Source organism: Heteronotia binoei, chromosome 2 (genome assembly GCF_032191835.1).
Source record: "Heteronotia binoei isolate CCM8104 ecotype False Entrance Well chromosome 2, APGP_CSIRO_Hbin_v1, whole genome shotgun sequence".
In the NCBI taxonomy this organism is placed as follows: Eukaryota; Metazoa; Chordata; class Lepidosauria; order Squamata; family Gekkonidae; genus Heteronotia; species Heteronotia binoei.
This window is the reverse complement of record NC_083224.1, coordinates 172,029,885-172,045,391: the sequence shown is the minus strand read 5'-3', so window position 1 is coordinate 172,045,391 and position 15,507 is coordinate 172,029,885. Positions and strand designations below refer to the sequence as shown.

The 15,507-nt window shown below is 44.7% G+C and overlaps 1 protein-coding gene across 1 annotated transcript in view; it reads right to left on the bottom strand.

The window, feature by feature from the left end:
• Window positions 1-5,002: 5,002 nt before the first annotated feature.
• TNN (tenascin N) overlaps window positions 5,003-15,507 on the bottom strand; it is a 37,824-nt gene continuing 27,319 nt past the window's right edge. Inside the window, exons 9-14 of the mRNA XM_060232475.1 lie at window positions 14,866-14,998; window positions 12,140-12,291; window positions 10,249-10,345; window positions 8,958-9,125; window positions 7,555-7,718; window positions 5,003-5,427 (exon numbers count right to left, since the gene is read on the bottom strand). Coding sequence (XP_060088458.1) covers window positions 5,281-5,427; window positions 7,555-7,718; window positions 8,958-9,125; window positions 10,249-10,345; window positions 12,140-12,291; window positions 14,866-14,998 — 861 coding nt within the window. The 3' untranslated portion in view covers window positions 5,003-5,280. The remainder of the gene's footprint in view (window positions 5,428-7,554; window positions 7,719-8,957; window positions 9,126-10,248; window positions 10,346-12,139; window positions 12,292-14,865; window positions 14,999-15,507) is intronic.

Genomic DNA, 15,507 nt, shown 5'->3' with positions numbered 1-15,507 from the left:
TTGATCCCATTGCCCTCCACAACCCAAGGCCCAGAGAGTGCCTTCAACCCTGTCCCAACCCATCTCCCTAACATTCTGCAACTGAGGCTGCCATCATTTATGCACCTTCATGGAAACAAGTCCCACTGAAATCAGTGAGGCTCGCCTTCCAAATAAACAGGAGCAGGGCAGGGCTAAGGAACTCATTTATAGTGACCCTACAGCATGTTCCATGTTACGCTTTCAGCAACTTGGGAGAGATTCCACTGCAAGGCTACTGGGCTGTCCCTCACAACGCAGTCATTTGTGTTGCTAGGCGGCCTGCATGCTGAAATGTGATGGGCTTAGGCGGTGGTCCGTGTAGCTGCCTTCTTTGTTTTACCAGCATTTGTCCAGCACTTTGCTTTTTAGTCCATGTTCCAGGATTGCTTTTTTTCTAATTGCACAGTGTATGCAAAAATGGGGAGGGGGATTTTTATTTAAAAATAAATTTTTATTTTAATGAGCTCAGTCTGAATGGTTCTTGTGTCTCAGAGCTGTTCATTTCCCTGGATGGTGGAGGGCGAGGAAAACTTCTGTTATTTCACTGATCTCAATATAAATGGAAATGAAGCATTCACATGAAGTTACATTATATTGAGTTACTCTGTTGATCTTAGGCAAACCTATAAGCCATGCTAATCCAGCCATCTCCAGGTTTTCAGTCAAAACACGCACCATGCCCCTGTGGGGAGAGACATGCTGTTATTTGCCCTACTCACTTGATATAAGCCGAAGCATCTTTGCTCAGAAGCAATTCTCGTTGAATTAAGACTTCTCTCCCTAGTAAAGTACATTTCTGATTGCCAGTTTCATTAACTAGGGGGTATGGACATTAAGAGTGTCTGGTTTTCTTTTGAAGCTACATTGGCGCCGGTCTGTTTGTTAACATTTTAAAAAAACTACTGGTCTAATAGAAATGGTAGCTTGTATTGCTGCAAGTTATCTCAAGCTTGCTGTGTTATAAGAGGAACCTAACAATTTCCCAACATTCCTTTACATAAATGTAAACAATTACAGGACAACTGTTGATAACCCTAACAGCACAACCCTAAAGTCTACTCAGAAGTCTGGTCAGTGGAATACTCCATGAAAAGTATTCTTAGGATGGCACTCAATAAAACATCTTATTATAGTATATCAAGGAATACAAGATTGCTGTAATGCATTCTATTGTGGCCATAATGCCTTAAGTAATATGTATGGAATTTCACCAGTCTTTTCTGCTTCTGATTTCAGTTACTCTATTAAGAACCACATTGGCAGCATATTACATTATGATATCTATAACGTTCAGTATGTCAATTGCTGATTTTTTGTAAAAGAAGTCCTCCAGTGGTTGGGAAAATGGTGTTAATGCTGTGACATGTAAAATCACACACCCTTCCATCCATACTGCATACAAAGATGCTTTGACTGTGATCTTTCCCAAAAGATCATGCAAAACCAGGTTTGGGAAAGAGCACAGAAAGTGGACAATTAAGAGAACTCCTCCAGTTTAGACTCAAAACCTCAATGTGGAACCATCCTGAGTCTTTCCCAAATTATTTAAGCTAATTTTGCTGTTCTGTTTGGGAGATTCTGCACACAGAAACAATCCAGCGGCTTAAATGCAACATAGGTGCATGCAAGAAAAAAATTTGATTGACTGCAGATTCAGGGTTTTTTGACCTGAAAATATTCAGACATTCCAGAGTAATCCTGAATACCAAGTATTGGTATTGTGCTGGTATTCAGGTTAATACTCAGGAAACCTGAATATATTTCTCTCTATTGTACCCTAAGGGGATTGCAGTCTCCATAGGGTGTAATGGAGAAGGGATTTAAAATTTAAATCCCTGCTGGGTTGACTAGTTCTGCACTGCCACTGCAGCACGACTCTGCAACTCAACCCAGCACGCATTTAAAGTTTAAAGATAGGATCTGTGCAGGCATGGAAGGCTCTCCCTCCCTGCCACACAGACTCAGCTGGGAGAGCTTCTTCTGTGGGGTGATTTAAACCAGAAGCTGGCCCCAGGACCTGTGTGTGCAGGGAGGGCTCTCTCCTCACATGTAGACCAGGCTGGAAGAGGATCAGCTGGGGCAGTGGGAGCTCTGAGCTGCTGCCACCCCCAGTCAGTCATGAGCTTACTGTTGCATCTCAATTTAAACTGAGTTATAAGAGAAGCCAGCCAGCTCTTCCCTTTACTCACCACACCCAAATAAAAGCTGAATAATATCAGATTTTATTCAGGTGGGGCTACTTCAGTAACTGAATACAGATCTCCCCCCCAAATACTGATAAGGTATTGTTCTGGTATGTATTCGGCTCGATATATGCCAAGTGCACATACCTAATGCAGCTTGTATTGCCTTTGTACATAACATCAGAAGCTCTGCTGTATAAATAGGTAGCAAGTTAATGCACTGCCATTATAAAACCCATGTCATGTGAATTGAATATACGGATCTAAGCTTTTAATGGTTTTTAATTCTACAATTGTTAATTCCCCCATTGCATTCTTTAAATAATGAACCTTGCTAATCAATGTTTATTTCTGAAACCGTTCAGATTCCACAGTGAGCCTCAAAAGAGGCAATCAGTACATCAGCGCATTGTTCTAACAAGCATAGCTAATTAGTCCTACAGGTCACAAATCAAAACTGAGCAGGTCACTAAACGTACAAAAGGCTGGTATTTGACTGCGGGGGTGGGGGGAGGAGCCATACCCATGGACAATCTCAAACTTCGGTGGGAAGGGCAGGATATAAATCGTAAATAAACTAAATGAAAACTAAACTAAACTAACTTCCTTGCAACAAAACTACTGTGGGCCTCTCACTTCATGAAACAGTATGAAAAACAAAACAAACCTTTGAACACAACTCTGGAGCAATTTGGTTTTCTGGATTCATTGCTATTGGAGATACGTGAATCTATGAGATGCTTAGCATAGGAAGTTGTTTTTATTATCGACCCATGATGGGATAATCATTTTCAAAAAAGGAAAACAGATGCTGTCCTTGGCCGTTCTGCAACTTCCTGACTTGGCTGGATTTTAAACCAGTCCCCAAACACAAAATCTAAACCGTATTTATTGGCCCCATTACATTGGACCACAATTTGGCACCAATTTAATAATAGAACAGATGAGAGGACTGGTTCCAGCTACATTCTGGGCAGAACGAAATTGAGGTTTTATGATGAAAAGCCTGACCTACCGCTCTCCATCTACATTCTGCTGTTCAGATTCCAGTGCTCGGAAGGAGAGCTATAGATTGTAATGCAGTCCTGTGATAACCACTTATTCCTAGCCTTTCGTCAAACTGAAAGGCCAAGTTGCCTGAGTAGATCGACCCAGAATTCTTTAAATTGCAGCTACTAGAGTGATTTGGGTGAGGGCTGTAGTGTAGAGGCAGAGAGAGGTCAATTCTCCCCCCTTCCATGCAGTTTCACTAATCACACAGACCTATTATTTTTAGCCTTTTCAGACTAGGGAGAGAAGCACACAACTGTAGCTTCATCTGTACCAAAAGAAATCCTTGTATATAACCCTGTCCACCCCCAGAAGTCAAGGAGGAGAGTGTAACCTGTGGGGGGGGCGGTGTTGCGATGTTACGGATGCTACAAGATTTGTGTTTGCAAATGTTTCTCCTGCCCTACAGGCTTGGAACCAGAGCCCACAACAAACAGAATGAGAACAATAAACAGTCTTTAATGCAGCTTGTCTCCTGGAGTATCAGAGGGTGTTTCTGTTCAAGCAGCCAGCGAGGGCTGGAAGAGATGGCCCCTCCTGCCCTCCCCACTGCTGAAGGGCCAAGTCAAGGGCGCGGGTGTGAGAAGAAAGCACAGACTGGGGTTGGCAGGGAGGGGAACACACAGCCATTATTGGAGTGGGCTGGCCCACTGTCTCCGGGTTTCTGATGTGGGGGTGATGAATCAGCTGACCTGTAGGAGTACCTCCTACTACCACCTGCACTCTACCTGTATATGTGTAAATTACACAAACGTTACAAAACCACTGTAAGTCTCCAGTTGTCTCTTTTCCGAGGAGAACCAAGCTGGAATGTCTTGCCCCTCGGGGAAGTGGGTAGGGCAACCAACTCATGGCTGGGAAATTCCTGGAAATTTTGGGAGCAGAGTTTAGGAGGTGGTGTTTGGGGAGGGGAAGGACATCAGCAAGGTATAATGCCATAGAGGGCATCCTCCAAAGCAGCCTTTTTTCTCCAGTGATCTGGAAACCAGTTGAAATCCCTGGAGATCTCCAGGCCCTTCAACAAGTGGGACACCTGCCAAGGCCATGTGACCTAGACGCAGAGTCCAGAGAGAGTTTGAGCCATCTTGTTGAGAACTGTCTGCACTTAGGGACCGCTGCAGAGACAATCATGAAACAGAAAGGAAAGGAAAATAAACTTTCTTCCCAAAGAAAGATTCAGACTAGAACAGCTCCATTTCTTTTTCCAAAACATTAGCAAATTCTTCACAGCCTGACTGCAACCAGGAACCCATGTCAGCTTTCCTGTACACACAATCTTGTTTTACACACTGGAAGGTTGCCGGGGGTTTTTAATGTGACTCGTGAACCTCCCCACTCCTGTGATCTAAGGAACTGCATCCTTAAATAAGGTAGGAAATGTGTCCGTAAGTAATGTGTAAGAAAACTGGTATATTGAATTAGCACATTGGGTTTTGCAAAGCTGAGCACAGCATATCTGAACACGGCAGACCAAAGAGGCCTTTGTCAAGGCAGTGAAGAGAGTTAGAAGTCTATCGTACATCCCTTGTGTTCTTCCTGCTCTCAGCTAGCTCCAGGCTCCCAGAGAGAAGAGGAAGCCTTCGCCACCTGCGACCAGAAACGAAGGAAAGGAGCTAACACTACTGCTTGGAAAAGGAAGGAAGGGAAAACACCACAGTGACTGATGCTTTTTTTTTTCTGGCAAGGTAAAGCAAAGTTCTGCAGCAAGGACAAAAGTCTCTCTCCTTGTTAAGAGCCTGGCTTAGCTTAATAATTGGAACAGGGCTCTCCAGCCACCAATGCTTGTCGTGGCTGGTAGAACAAGAGGCAAATGGGAGCTACAATACACGACTGTACTATATGAACTGGCCCTTAGTTCTCACCAGCCTCTTCTCTGACATGTTGGTCAAGTGATCCCACCTAATTAAACAGGAAGGTTTCTTTGAGGCGGACGCAAGCCAGTTGCTTGTGGTTATAAATGCGCTTGTTACATGCTAATAGGTTCCTGTGCTTGGCTTCACAAGCACAGCATTTGCAGAAAACAAATCTAAATGCTCATCTCTTTCCTCTTCTCTGCCAGAGATCTCCTCTTCCGGCCCAGGACTGAGTCAAAGCTGTGTGACCGCGGCCGTATCTTCATCTCGGTGCGAGGGATGGAGTATAAATGGCCTTTCCATGGCTCCCAATTAACTCCCTGGAAAAAGTAATCATATTAAGCACATAAATGAGACCAGCTTCTTGAAACAATGGACAATTTAAATTCCTGCGCAACTTTATAATAAAACCATCTCAGGAGTACCATGAACTTACTCAGAATTAACATTAAGGCAAATAACAAATCTATGGATTGGGTCCAGTGCCAGAACCCTTTCATTTGATTGATCTTTGCAGCCTGGATCCAACAGAGTGGCATACTTTAAACGAACCTTGCCGTTAGGCTTAATTAGTCTTCTGGATTAAATGTTGCTGCCACAAGTTAATGAACTAGTCTTCCTTAATTGAACTGAATTTAATCTCGTTGATTGAATGTTGATGTTAGATTTAATAAATGGATTTCCTTTGATCAAATTTTTACTGTTAGATCTAATGAATTTCTTCTCCTTAACTACACATAGTCGTTAGACCTAATGAACTGATTCCCTTTGATTGAACTAGGCAGTTGGATCTAATGAATTGGCTCTCCTCAATTGAGCCCTGGGGTTAGATCCAGCAATGAAGCAGGCAAAAGCTGCTGTATTGGATTAGACCAATAGTCCACCTTATTCAGCATCATGAACAAGGTCAGCATTATATCCTGTGGCAGCGAATTCCACAAGTTCATTATTCTTTGAGTGAAGATATAGTTCTTATTGTCTGTCCTAAGTATACTGTCCATTGGATGCCTGCAAGTTCTGGTATTATACAGGGCTTTTTTGTAGCAGGAACTCCTTTGCATATTAGGCCACACACCCTTGATGTAGCCAGTCCTCCTGGAGTTTACAGTAGGCCCTGTACTAAGAGCCCTGTAAGCTCTTGGAGGATTGGCTACATCAGGGGTGTGTGGCCTAATATGCAAAGGAGTTCCTGCTACATGGAAGAGGATATGGTTGCTACTGGCCATTTGGACATTGTGCAAGGGAAGAAGTGGCCCCTGTTAAAAATTAGCTGCGGTTGGATGACCTTGGGCCAGTCACACTCTCTCAGCCTAAACTGCCTTACTGGGGTTTTGTGAGGATACAATGGAGGAGAGGAGACCAGTGTAAGCCACTGGGTCCTCATGGGTGAGAAAAGAAGGGTACAAATGAAGAAAATAAAATATCCTTTTTGAGATACAGCAACCAGGATGATACATAGTGTTCCTAATGTGGGCACACCACAGCTCTCTGTGAAGACATTACAATAATGGCTGATATATTTTCAGTTCCTTCCCTTATAATCCCTAGCGTAGAACCCACCTTTTTAGTCTTAATTAAAAATAATAATACTATTTGTAGAGCACTTTTGATGTTCAGGGTTCTCATATTCATTTTCTTTAACCTATGGACACCACTGTAAATCTGTGGACCACCTAAAATTAATTTCCAGGTTTGCTATTATGGTTACTATGTTTTTCTTTATTTCCGTTCACAAAGGTTCTGTTTTCCCATTCATACTTAGAGAGATTTAGTTTTAATATTTTGAAGGAAGAGACATCATTGTTTCTCTTTCCAGCAGCTTTGGCACAATCTGAAAACTTTCTCATGCCTCAGTTTAATTAAGCTAATTCCTGCCCTCCATCTGAAGACTCTTGCAATGTGCAGGTAGAGGGGACTTTCCCTCATGCTCAGCACCATCTCTTTTCCCCTCCCAGTCTACTTGAACAATTTATAGTCAGGGGTCATCTTGTAGAAAAACAGGTCGTCATCCAGGGATTGTTATGCAGCTGCACCTACTATTCAATGGACAAGGTAGGTAGGTGGGAAGGAGGAGGGGGGGCTGTCAGAAAGGTTCAGGAGCTGTGCTCCTGTGAGCACCTGCTGAATTCAAGGCCTGTTTATAGTGCATTTTATCACCCTCTGTCAACTATAATCTAGTTACCATGTGGGTATGACTATTCTGCAAGCTGAAGCTAGCATTTCACCACTTTAGCAACTGGTAATAAAGAACTCTTATATAAATTCAGAGTAACATTTGGAAAGGATCGAAGGATTCCGTGTTAGGTATTCATTGTACAACTAAGGAGGTTCCCAACATCCATGCAGTATTAAATAACTATCACTATACTTTGTTATGCTCTTGAAAAAAATGTACTTTGCGCAGAAAAGACAGAAAGAACTGGACTGACACAGAGCCCTAGACTCACCTCGCTATGTCTGTCATCTCCATATTTACCATTGAGGTTCGCCAAATGGCAGTTCTTGTACCACCAGCCTCCGTGGTGTGTGATTGCACAGTTGCTGATGGCAATGTCGTTGTCTCTGTCCCAGGTGGTAAATTTCCTCTCATTGTGGTAAGTCATAGCATCCCCTAAATGAGGAAAGAAAAGGCTGGTGTTAGAAGTGGGGGGAAGCCTGTTACGTGAACACATCTGATCCTCCCAAATAAGAACAGATACATACTCAGAAAGACAAAGAAACAAGTTCTATGGCCAAACTGCAGTCGATTAAAAATGTTGTACAGATAAAACTGCGATTCTTGCAAAGATATTACCAGCAGTCACCACTCAGAGACGTTCATGAGTTACTTCCACCAAAGGCATACTGGAACAACTCAGCTTTGCACATTTTATGGAAGGAAGAAAGGATGCACAAGCTTTCTATACCATATCTTCAGGCTGTTCCAAAGTGTGGATGTGGCCACTGAAAAGAAGTAGGCATGGGCATAGATGAACAGCTTCCAGAGCGGACCACCAAAAGTGAAATGATTAATGACCTTAGGTAGCACATGAGATCATATAGGGAAAGGTGGTCCATTAGATATGGGGAGTCCAGGCAGTAATAACCAGCAACATCCATTCCCCATAGATACCTATTAACAAAGCTATTACTGTAACTAGGCACAAGTAAAAGGCACTAGTGATACCCCTGTACTGAGATCCCCTCTCCCAAAGAAAATTCCTACCTTTCATTTAGGGTTGTCGACTCTGGGTTGGGAAATTTATGGAGATTTGGAGGTGGAGCCTGGGGAGGGCAGGGTTTTTGGAGGGGAGGGACCACAGCAGGGTATAATGCCATAGAGGTAGAGACCTTCCTACAAAGCAGCCATTTTCTCTAGGGCAACTGATCTCTTGTCATCTGGAGATCAGTTGTCATTCCAAGAGATATCCAGGGCTCACCTGGAGGTTGGCAATTCTACTTCCATCCCAGAATGATTTCCCCAAGGTAGCTTACATAGAATGATAAAGCAGAGTTAAAAACTAAGACTGTTCCCACCCCCTTCAAGATAACATTCTATTGCATGAACATACCTGGCTTTCTATAGGAATTTGCCAGTACTTGAGTTGAATCCCACAGCGCACAATGGTGCTCCTCTGGCCCGAGGATGCAAATGGCTCTTTGAAGCCTTGACCCAGAGGAAGGCTGCCTGCCTGCACCTGAAGAAAACTCTTCCCTAGCAGAATCATTCTACGAGTTCCAAATGCCTTTCTCAATGCACTTCAGCCAGGTTAGCCTCCTGCAGTTTTAACAAAAGAACCCCCCCCCCTGCCTCCAATTCCTTCAACCCAGCTTCCCAGTACAAAAATGGTGGCCACAGAACTTAACTCACCGGCACTGCCTCTGTAGTTTCCTACTGACAGCCTGTACCTCTCCCTGCTGGAGCCCACCCGGAAGAGGTCATATTTGGCGTAGGCAGAATCGTTGTGGGTATGCAAATCCACCCTCAGCTCAAATGGGATGGGAGCATTGCCAGTAAGTTCATGAAGCTTTTCCAGGCCTACAAGAAACAATCCAGAGTTACAGTTATTAGCAGCCTCCCAAACACCTTCCATTTGCCTGTGGTAAGACTTGCCTTCAAGAAGATTGTCCAGCACCACTAGATGGTGAGCTAGACTTGTTTTGGGGGGCTGACGGAGCTCTCAGTGAACTGTGACTGACCCAAGGTCACCCAGCTGGCTTCATGTGAATGAGTGCAGAACTGAACTCAGTTCTCCAGATTACACTGCTCGTAAGCACTCCTCCATGCTGTACAAAGCAGAATTTCTGCTCTGGCAAGCGCTTCTCCCAATGGAAAATCTATTGTTTCCTGCTCTGGCAATTAAGAGCACTTTGCAGCAAAGACGTTGTGGGAATAGAGCAGAAAAGAAAATATCAGGTAGGCCAAATGTGGTTTATGGGTTGCTAGTTGGCCATTGCTATATAAAATAAGAAGAAGAGGTTGAATTTATATCCCACTCTTCACTACCCAAAGGAGTCTCAGAGCAGCTTCTTTTCCCTTCCCCTCCCCACAATAGACACCCTGTGAGGTAGGTGGAGCTGAGAGAGCTCTGACAGAAACTGCTCTTGAGAGGAACAACTCTGCGAGGATTTGTGACTGAGTCAAGGTCACATCAGCAGGTGCATGTAGAGGAGTGGGGAATCAAAACCCGGTTCTCCCAGATAACGGTTCACGCACTTAACCACTACACCAAACTGGCTTTCCTGGTTCATGTAAAGGCCTTGCTTGAAGGGTCGAATTTCCTTCCTAAATAACAGGCATATGGGGCCTCAACTTGGAAGAGAACTGTAGCATGCGGGACAGTTAACTCGTCTCCTTCCACACCATTTTCTCAAATCAAAATGCATGTTCAAAGATCTAAGGGAATCCCCTTGCCAATATAAAGATCTCAGGTGTATGGAAGGCCTGAACTTAAATAAATGAAGTCTTGGTAAGCCTTTCATGGACCTCAGTGGTCACTGGAGAAAGGGCTGAGAGAGTCTGCATAAGACTCTAATCGACATGGCTGCTGCACTAGGGATCCCAAGCACTGTTCCCAGGAGGGCACTGGGCTGACCAGAACTGGATCAGCAGCCAAACCAAAGCCTCCTCACCCTTCCCAAATTCCATGAAGATACAATACCAAGCCAAAATTCCTCTCTAGGATCTCCAAAGCCTTCAGCATAGTTCCTCCAGCGTTTAAAGAAATCTAGCTGCCCCGTGTTTCGGCGCTGAAACACCTGCGGAAGCAAAGCAGAAGCCAAATGATCACTGAGCATTGATTTCTAAATGCTATATATTCACACTAGGACTGTAGATAAAAGGTGAAGATAAGAAGGTTCAGGAGCCACAGAGTACAAGGGCCAAAAAAGGCTCACAATAATTTATAGGGATATTTACACAATTGTTCCCACTGTTTCATGATAAAGGAACTATGTTAAAAGGAACTGTGTTCCTAGGGAGAAGGGTTCTAAGGGAACAGAGCTCCACTTCTGGGCCTACACTGGGTAGTTCAATAAAGCCTTTCTTAAGAGCACAACTGTTGAGGGCCTCTCATTATCATAATCTGTTGAGGGCCTCTCATTATCATAATCTGACTTTCCCCGCACATTCTGGAATTCTGAATAACCTGATTTTACTCACAGAGCAGTACCAAGTGAGTGCTTTTCATTTTCAGATTTGGTTCAGACCACTGAATTTGGGCAGTTTACTGCAGTTTTCAATTAACTTCTCCCTCCTTTTAATATGTTTATACATTTGTGCACATTGGTAACTTTAAGGGGTGGGAGAAAAGACTGCTGAAGGCCTCTCCACACTGACCTTACCTGCACTGCTACATACCTGCTAATTGCTACCAATTCCCAAGGCACTGAAAGCTGAGGGGTTTGTGCCTTGAGCTGCAGCACATCCTCCATCTGCCTCCATGCTTGGGACTAGGACAGACAAATGTGGATCTGGGGTACTTGGTTCTAGGGTTACCAGGTCCTTCAGACCTGCTGGCAAAGGATGCTAACTTACTGGGTGAGGAGGATTGCCAAAAATAAATGCAATGTGCCTACATGACCCTGAAGTGGCATTGGGACATCTGGGGGGGGGGTCTGGTTTTGGGGCAAAACTCTATGGTAGAATTAGCTTTTACCATAGAGTTTTGCCCCAAAACCAGAGTGTTCTCCTTCACCTTTTCAATGTACCTATGTCACTTCCAGGTTACATAGGCACATTGTGTTTATTTTCAGCATTTTCCCCTGTGGTGGTGGGTAATGGGGGAGAAGAGGAGTGCCCAAAACTAGGGACCTCTGCCCACATCAGAAGGTCTGGCATCCCTACTTTGTACTCTTTGTTAATACACTGTAGCTAGGGATGCCAGCCTCCAGACTACAAAGTTCAGATGGATGCTTTGGAGGGTGAGCTCTATAGCCACTGAGATCTCTGACCTCCCCAGGCTCCATCCCCAAATCCCAGAAGTTTCCCAAATGGAAACTGGAAACACTTCCCAGTGCTAGATTAAACCCTGTGGAGTCCCCTAGGCTGTCAAGATCTCAGGGGGCCCCCTCACAAATTATTTTCTAATATGGAGGCTCAGATTCAGAGCACCCACCTTGCTGCAGCCTGCAGGCACCTTCTCAAAAGCCCCTTTGACAAAGCTGAGAGGGAGAGGCAGAGAGAGGCAAATTTGACGATGACACCAGCAGCAGCCGCACCAGGCAAGTCAGGCAAAGAGTGCCTCAGTTGCTGGCTGCATTTGCAGGCTGGGAGGGCCGCAAGCAGGGGGAAAACCGGGGGAAAGGCTGGCTCAGGGCCCCTAAAGATGTGGAGGTCCATAGGCTGGTGCCTACTCAGTATATCTGTTATTTCAGCCCTGACTCTTCCCCCCATCCCCCACTGATGTCCAGGGCAGAGATCTGGAAACCCTAACTGTAACTTACTGCTGACACAGAGAACCAGGAAAACAGGACAGACCCATAATTCTTTGGACAGGGACAGAAAAACAAGAAGTGAAGGAACAGAGTCCCCCCCATGCCAGCAACACTCACTATCCATCCACCGCCATCAGTGGTCATGTCGCAGTACACTTGGAAGGGCCTGTTGAGGTCACCGTCGATATAGATGGTGTACATGCCGTTTGTGGAATGCCCATTTTGCTGGGTCTGGCTGCAGTCGGCAGGGTAGGGATACAGTAAGCTGACTGCGGGAATAAAGCAGGAGGGAGGAAGCACATTCGTTACCTTCATCAAAACAGAAAGACAGAAATGCCCAAAGGAGGTTTTGGTTGTCAACAAAGAGCAGAGTTAATAAAGGGAGACTCAAGGAAAATTGCTGAAATAATAATTCAGCAATAACTCTGTTATGTAAATGCTAAATATTATTATTATATAGCCGGGAGGCAGACAGAAACATATCATTTGTTCTCTGTAATATGGTAGAACATCTTGATGTACTTTATCTAAATAATTTGAGTGATTTTTGTGAGTCTTGTGATACAAGGAAACCAAAGTGGGTCGACCACAACAACGGCTTTCTTTTCTGAGACACAAGCTAGAAGCAAGGGCATTCATGCCCATTAATGCCACTCTGGGCTCACAGACTCTGCCCATAGATGCATCATGCCAACTGAGACAGGATTACCCACTTCATAACACCTTCATAAATTCCCTTCAGCTGTGCCCCCAGGCCTCAACAAGAAGACTGAGTGGCTGGTCTTAATACATTCTTCTTTACAGGGCCGGCTCGCCCACTAGGCAAACTAGGCGGTTGCCCTAGGGTGCAGGAAGGGTGGGGGCACTGAATTGGGCTCTCCTCCTCCTGGTGCCCCAGGCAAGCGCCTAGTTTGCCTGCCTCCTCCACCTGCCTCTCCTTTCCCTTTCTTCCCCCCCCCCCCCGCACCGGCTGCAACGCGGCGTGCATCTTATCTTTCGAAGGACACACTGGAGAAGGCTTGGCTGCCTCTCCCTTCCAGTTCCAGAAAGGAGGTGAGAGAAGCCTCCAGCACTTTCTTCAAAATATAAGATACACATGTGGCCGGTACGGCCCAGGTGAGGCTTGCTTTGATCGTGCTGGGGTGGGGGGGGGAGGGTAAGGGAAGGAGGAGGCGGGCGCTGTGCCCTTGGGCCAGTGCTGCTTCTTTATGACCAAAAGCTTGTTACTACTACCATACCATACTCCTTGAACCATAAAATGCAGACAGGCCCCCTTGGCAAAACTACTGGGTGTCCTCAGACTGTTTCCAGGGGAGGGAGGGAGGTGGTGGCAGATCAGGAGATGGAAGCAAGTTGGATGAGCAGGAAGTTACATCTGCAGGAGATGCTACCTGACAACATCTCAGAAAAAAGCCTGGCTATGCCTGGTAGCTCAGGCACATTTTAAACATCATGGGCATTGCCAGGGGAGCAAATAAAGTAAATAATGAAAGCTCTTAAGCCACCCTACTCCCCTTTGGCTCTTTGCCTTTCTCTGAGGTTTTACTTCTTCCCCTGGTGATTTTGAGGAGGCGGGGGGTAGGGGGAAAGAACCCTGAAGGTTCAGGTCAAATCCTAAAACTTGGCAGTCATTCATCCTGGGGTCTGAAAAAGGTTTTGAGGCTTCTTTCCAGTAGCCATGAATTCCCACTCTCCCGAACACCAATGAAGATTCTTACTAGTGCCACCTTCAAATGATCAAGATCAACAATTGTCCATACGTGTGCCTTCTCTGTCCCCATCTTATGGAATGGCCCTCCTGAGGAGGTCAGGAAGGGTCCCCCTCTCTTGGCTTTCCACAAACTATGGGAAATCGAATTATTCAAGAGGGCTTTTCTATTGGGTTAAATGTATAAAAGACATATTATCTGCCTCGGAAGCACAGAAGCTTTTTGCCTATCCGTGATCCTCCACATTTCCCAGTCAAGAGGAAAATGCTGTTTTCAAACAAATTACAGAGATGATTTGACTCCAATGATAACAACAAGAGAAAGAAATTTCACTCACAAAAATTTCATCCTACATCTTACATGATATATTCATGTAGGTACATTTAACTTATTGTGAACAGAGGTCCTATATTGTGAAGTGAGACCCTATATAAGATGAAACTCAGAAGGCAATCAACAGCCAAAGAAGCTCAAAGAAGCTCAAAGCTCAAAGAAGCTCACCCTCTAACCAAGGAGAGGGTGCGACCAATAGCCAAGTGTACCTGAGTGAGAGAATTCTCGTAACTCTTTCCCTCCCAGATCCTCTTGCACGCACCGTTACAGTATCTGTCATTTTCTAGACAGACAACGGGCTTCACAAAGTTACTTGAATAAATTATTAAGGATTATGGTCTGTACTACTGCATACAGTTTGCTGTGATTTGGGTCCTAGTGTGTGATTTTGCATCATTTCATGTGTTGTGTTAACATTTATGCTTTAGTCCCAGTGAGAAAGGCAGGCAATAAATAATATAAATACAAATAAGTTTAAAAATAGCACCCGTAGACCTGCCATTTTCCCACCAGTGAACAATCCTTCACCTCTGCCCTCAGCCCTCCACTCCAAATAAGTAGAAGAACAAGAGGGAGGGAAAGGGAATGTGGCAGCAATGGTGACAGCTCTAGGAATTTACCCTGGTCTCTATCGCTATTTACCGTAGAGACTGGGGAAATTCCTAGACCATTGCCAAAAAAATATGTCACTTCCTCTTGAGCCTCCATCCACCTCAGCAACTGCCCCCAAACTCTTCCAGCACTGAGCTGGGAACCAAAGCACTCAATACTGAAAATCTTATTGCAATGACAAAGGCTTACCCGTGGAAAAGGCAATGGCTGCTTTTCTGCTCCAGCGGTCTCCCTTAAAGGCCATGATATAAATGGTATATTTAGTACCCCGACTCAGGCCTTCTAACACAAACTTTTGTTCATTGGGACCTAGCCGGACTTCCTGTAACACATGCACAAAAAGAGAAACTTAAAATGCATCCAACTGAAAATTCCACTCCAGCTATTCTTCACATCTGTTCTTCAGTGACATGCCCTCTAGGAGGCAGGCAAATTTTTCAGAGTCTTTTCCTGAAAACAGTGGCTGCGGCATGGGTACATGCCCCACACTTTCCACAGTGAACATAAACGCAAAGAATTCATTTAGCTTCTATACCATCTCTTCAACTTCCTTTAGCAATCCTTTTATTCCTTGATCATTTGCCTTTTTGTTGGGAAAATTATTAATTTACCCTTCTTTTGTCAGATTTTGTGCTCCCTTCGGTTCACCTCATCAGGGCAGACCTTTCACTTTTTAAAAGAAGCTGTTTGTCTTTTATGGCTTCTTTGACTTAGGTAGTTCACCATGCAGGCATCTTTTTAGACTTGGCAATATCTTTCCTAACTTGGGGGGTGCATTCTATCTGGGCCTCAATTTGTGTGGTTTTAAATAACTTCCAAGCATCCTCTAGG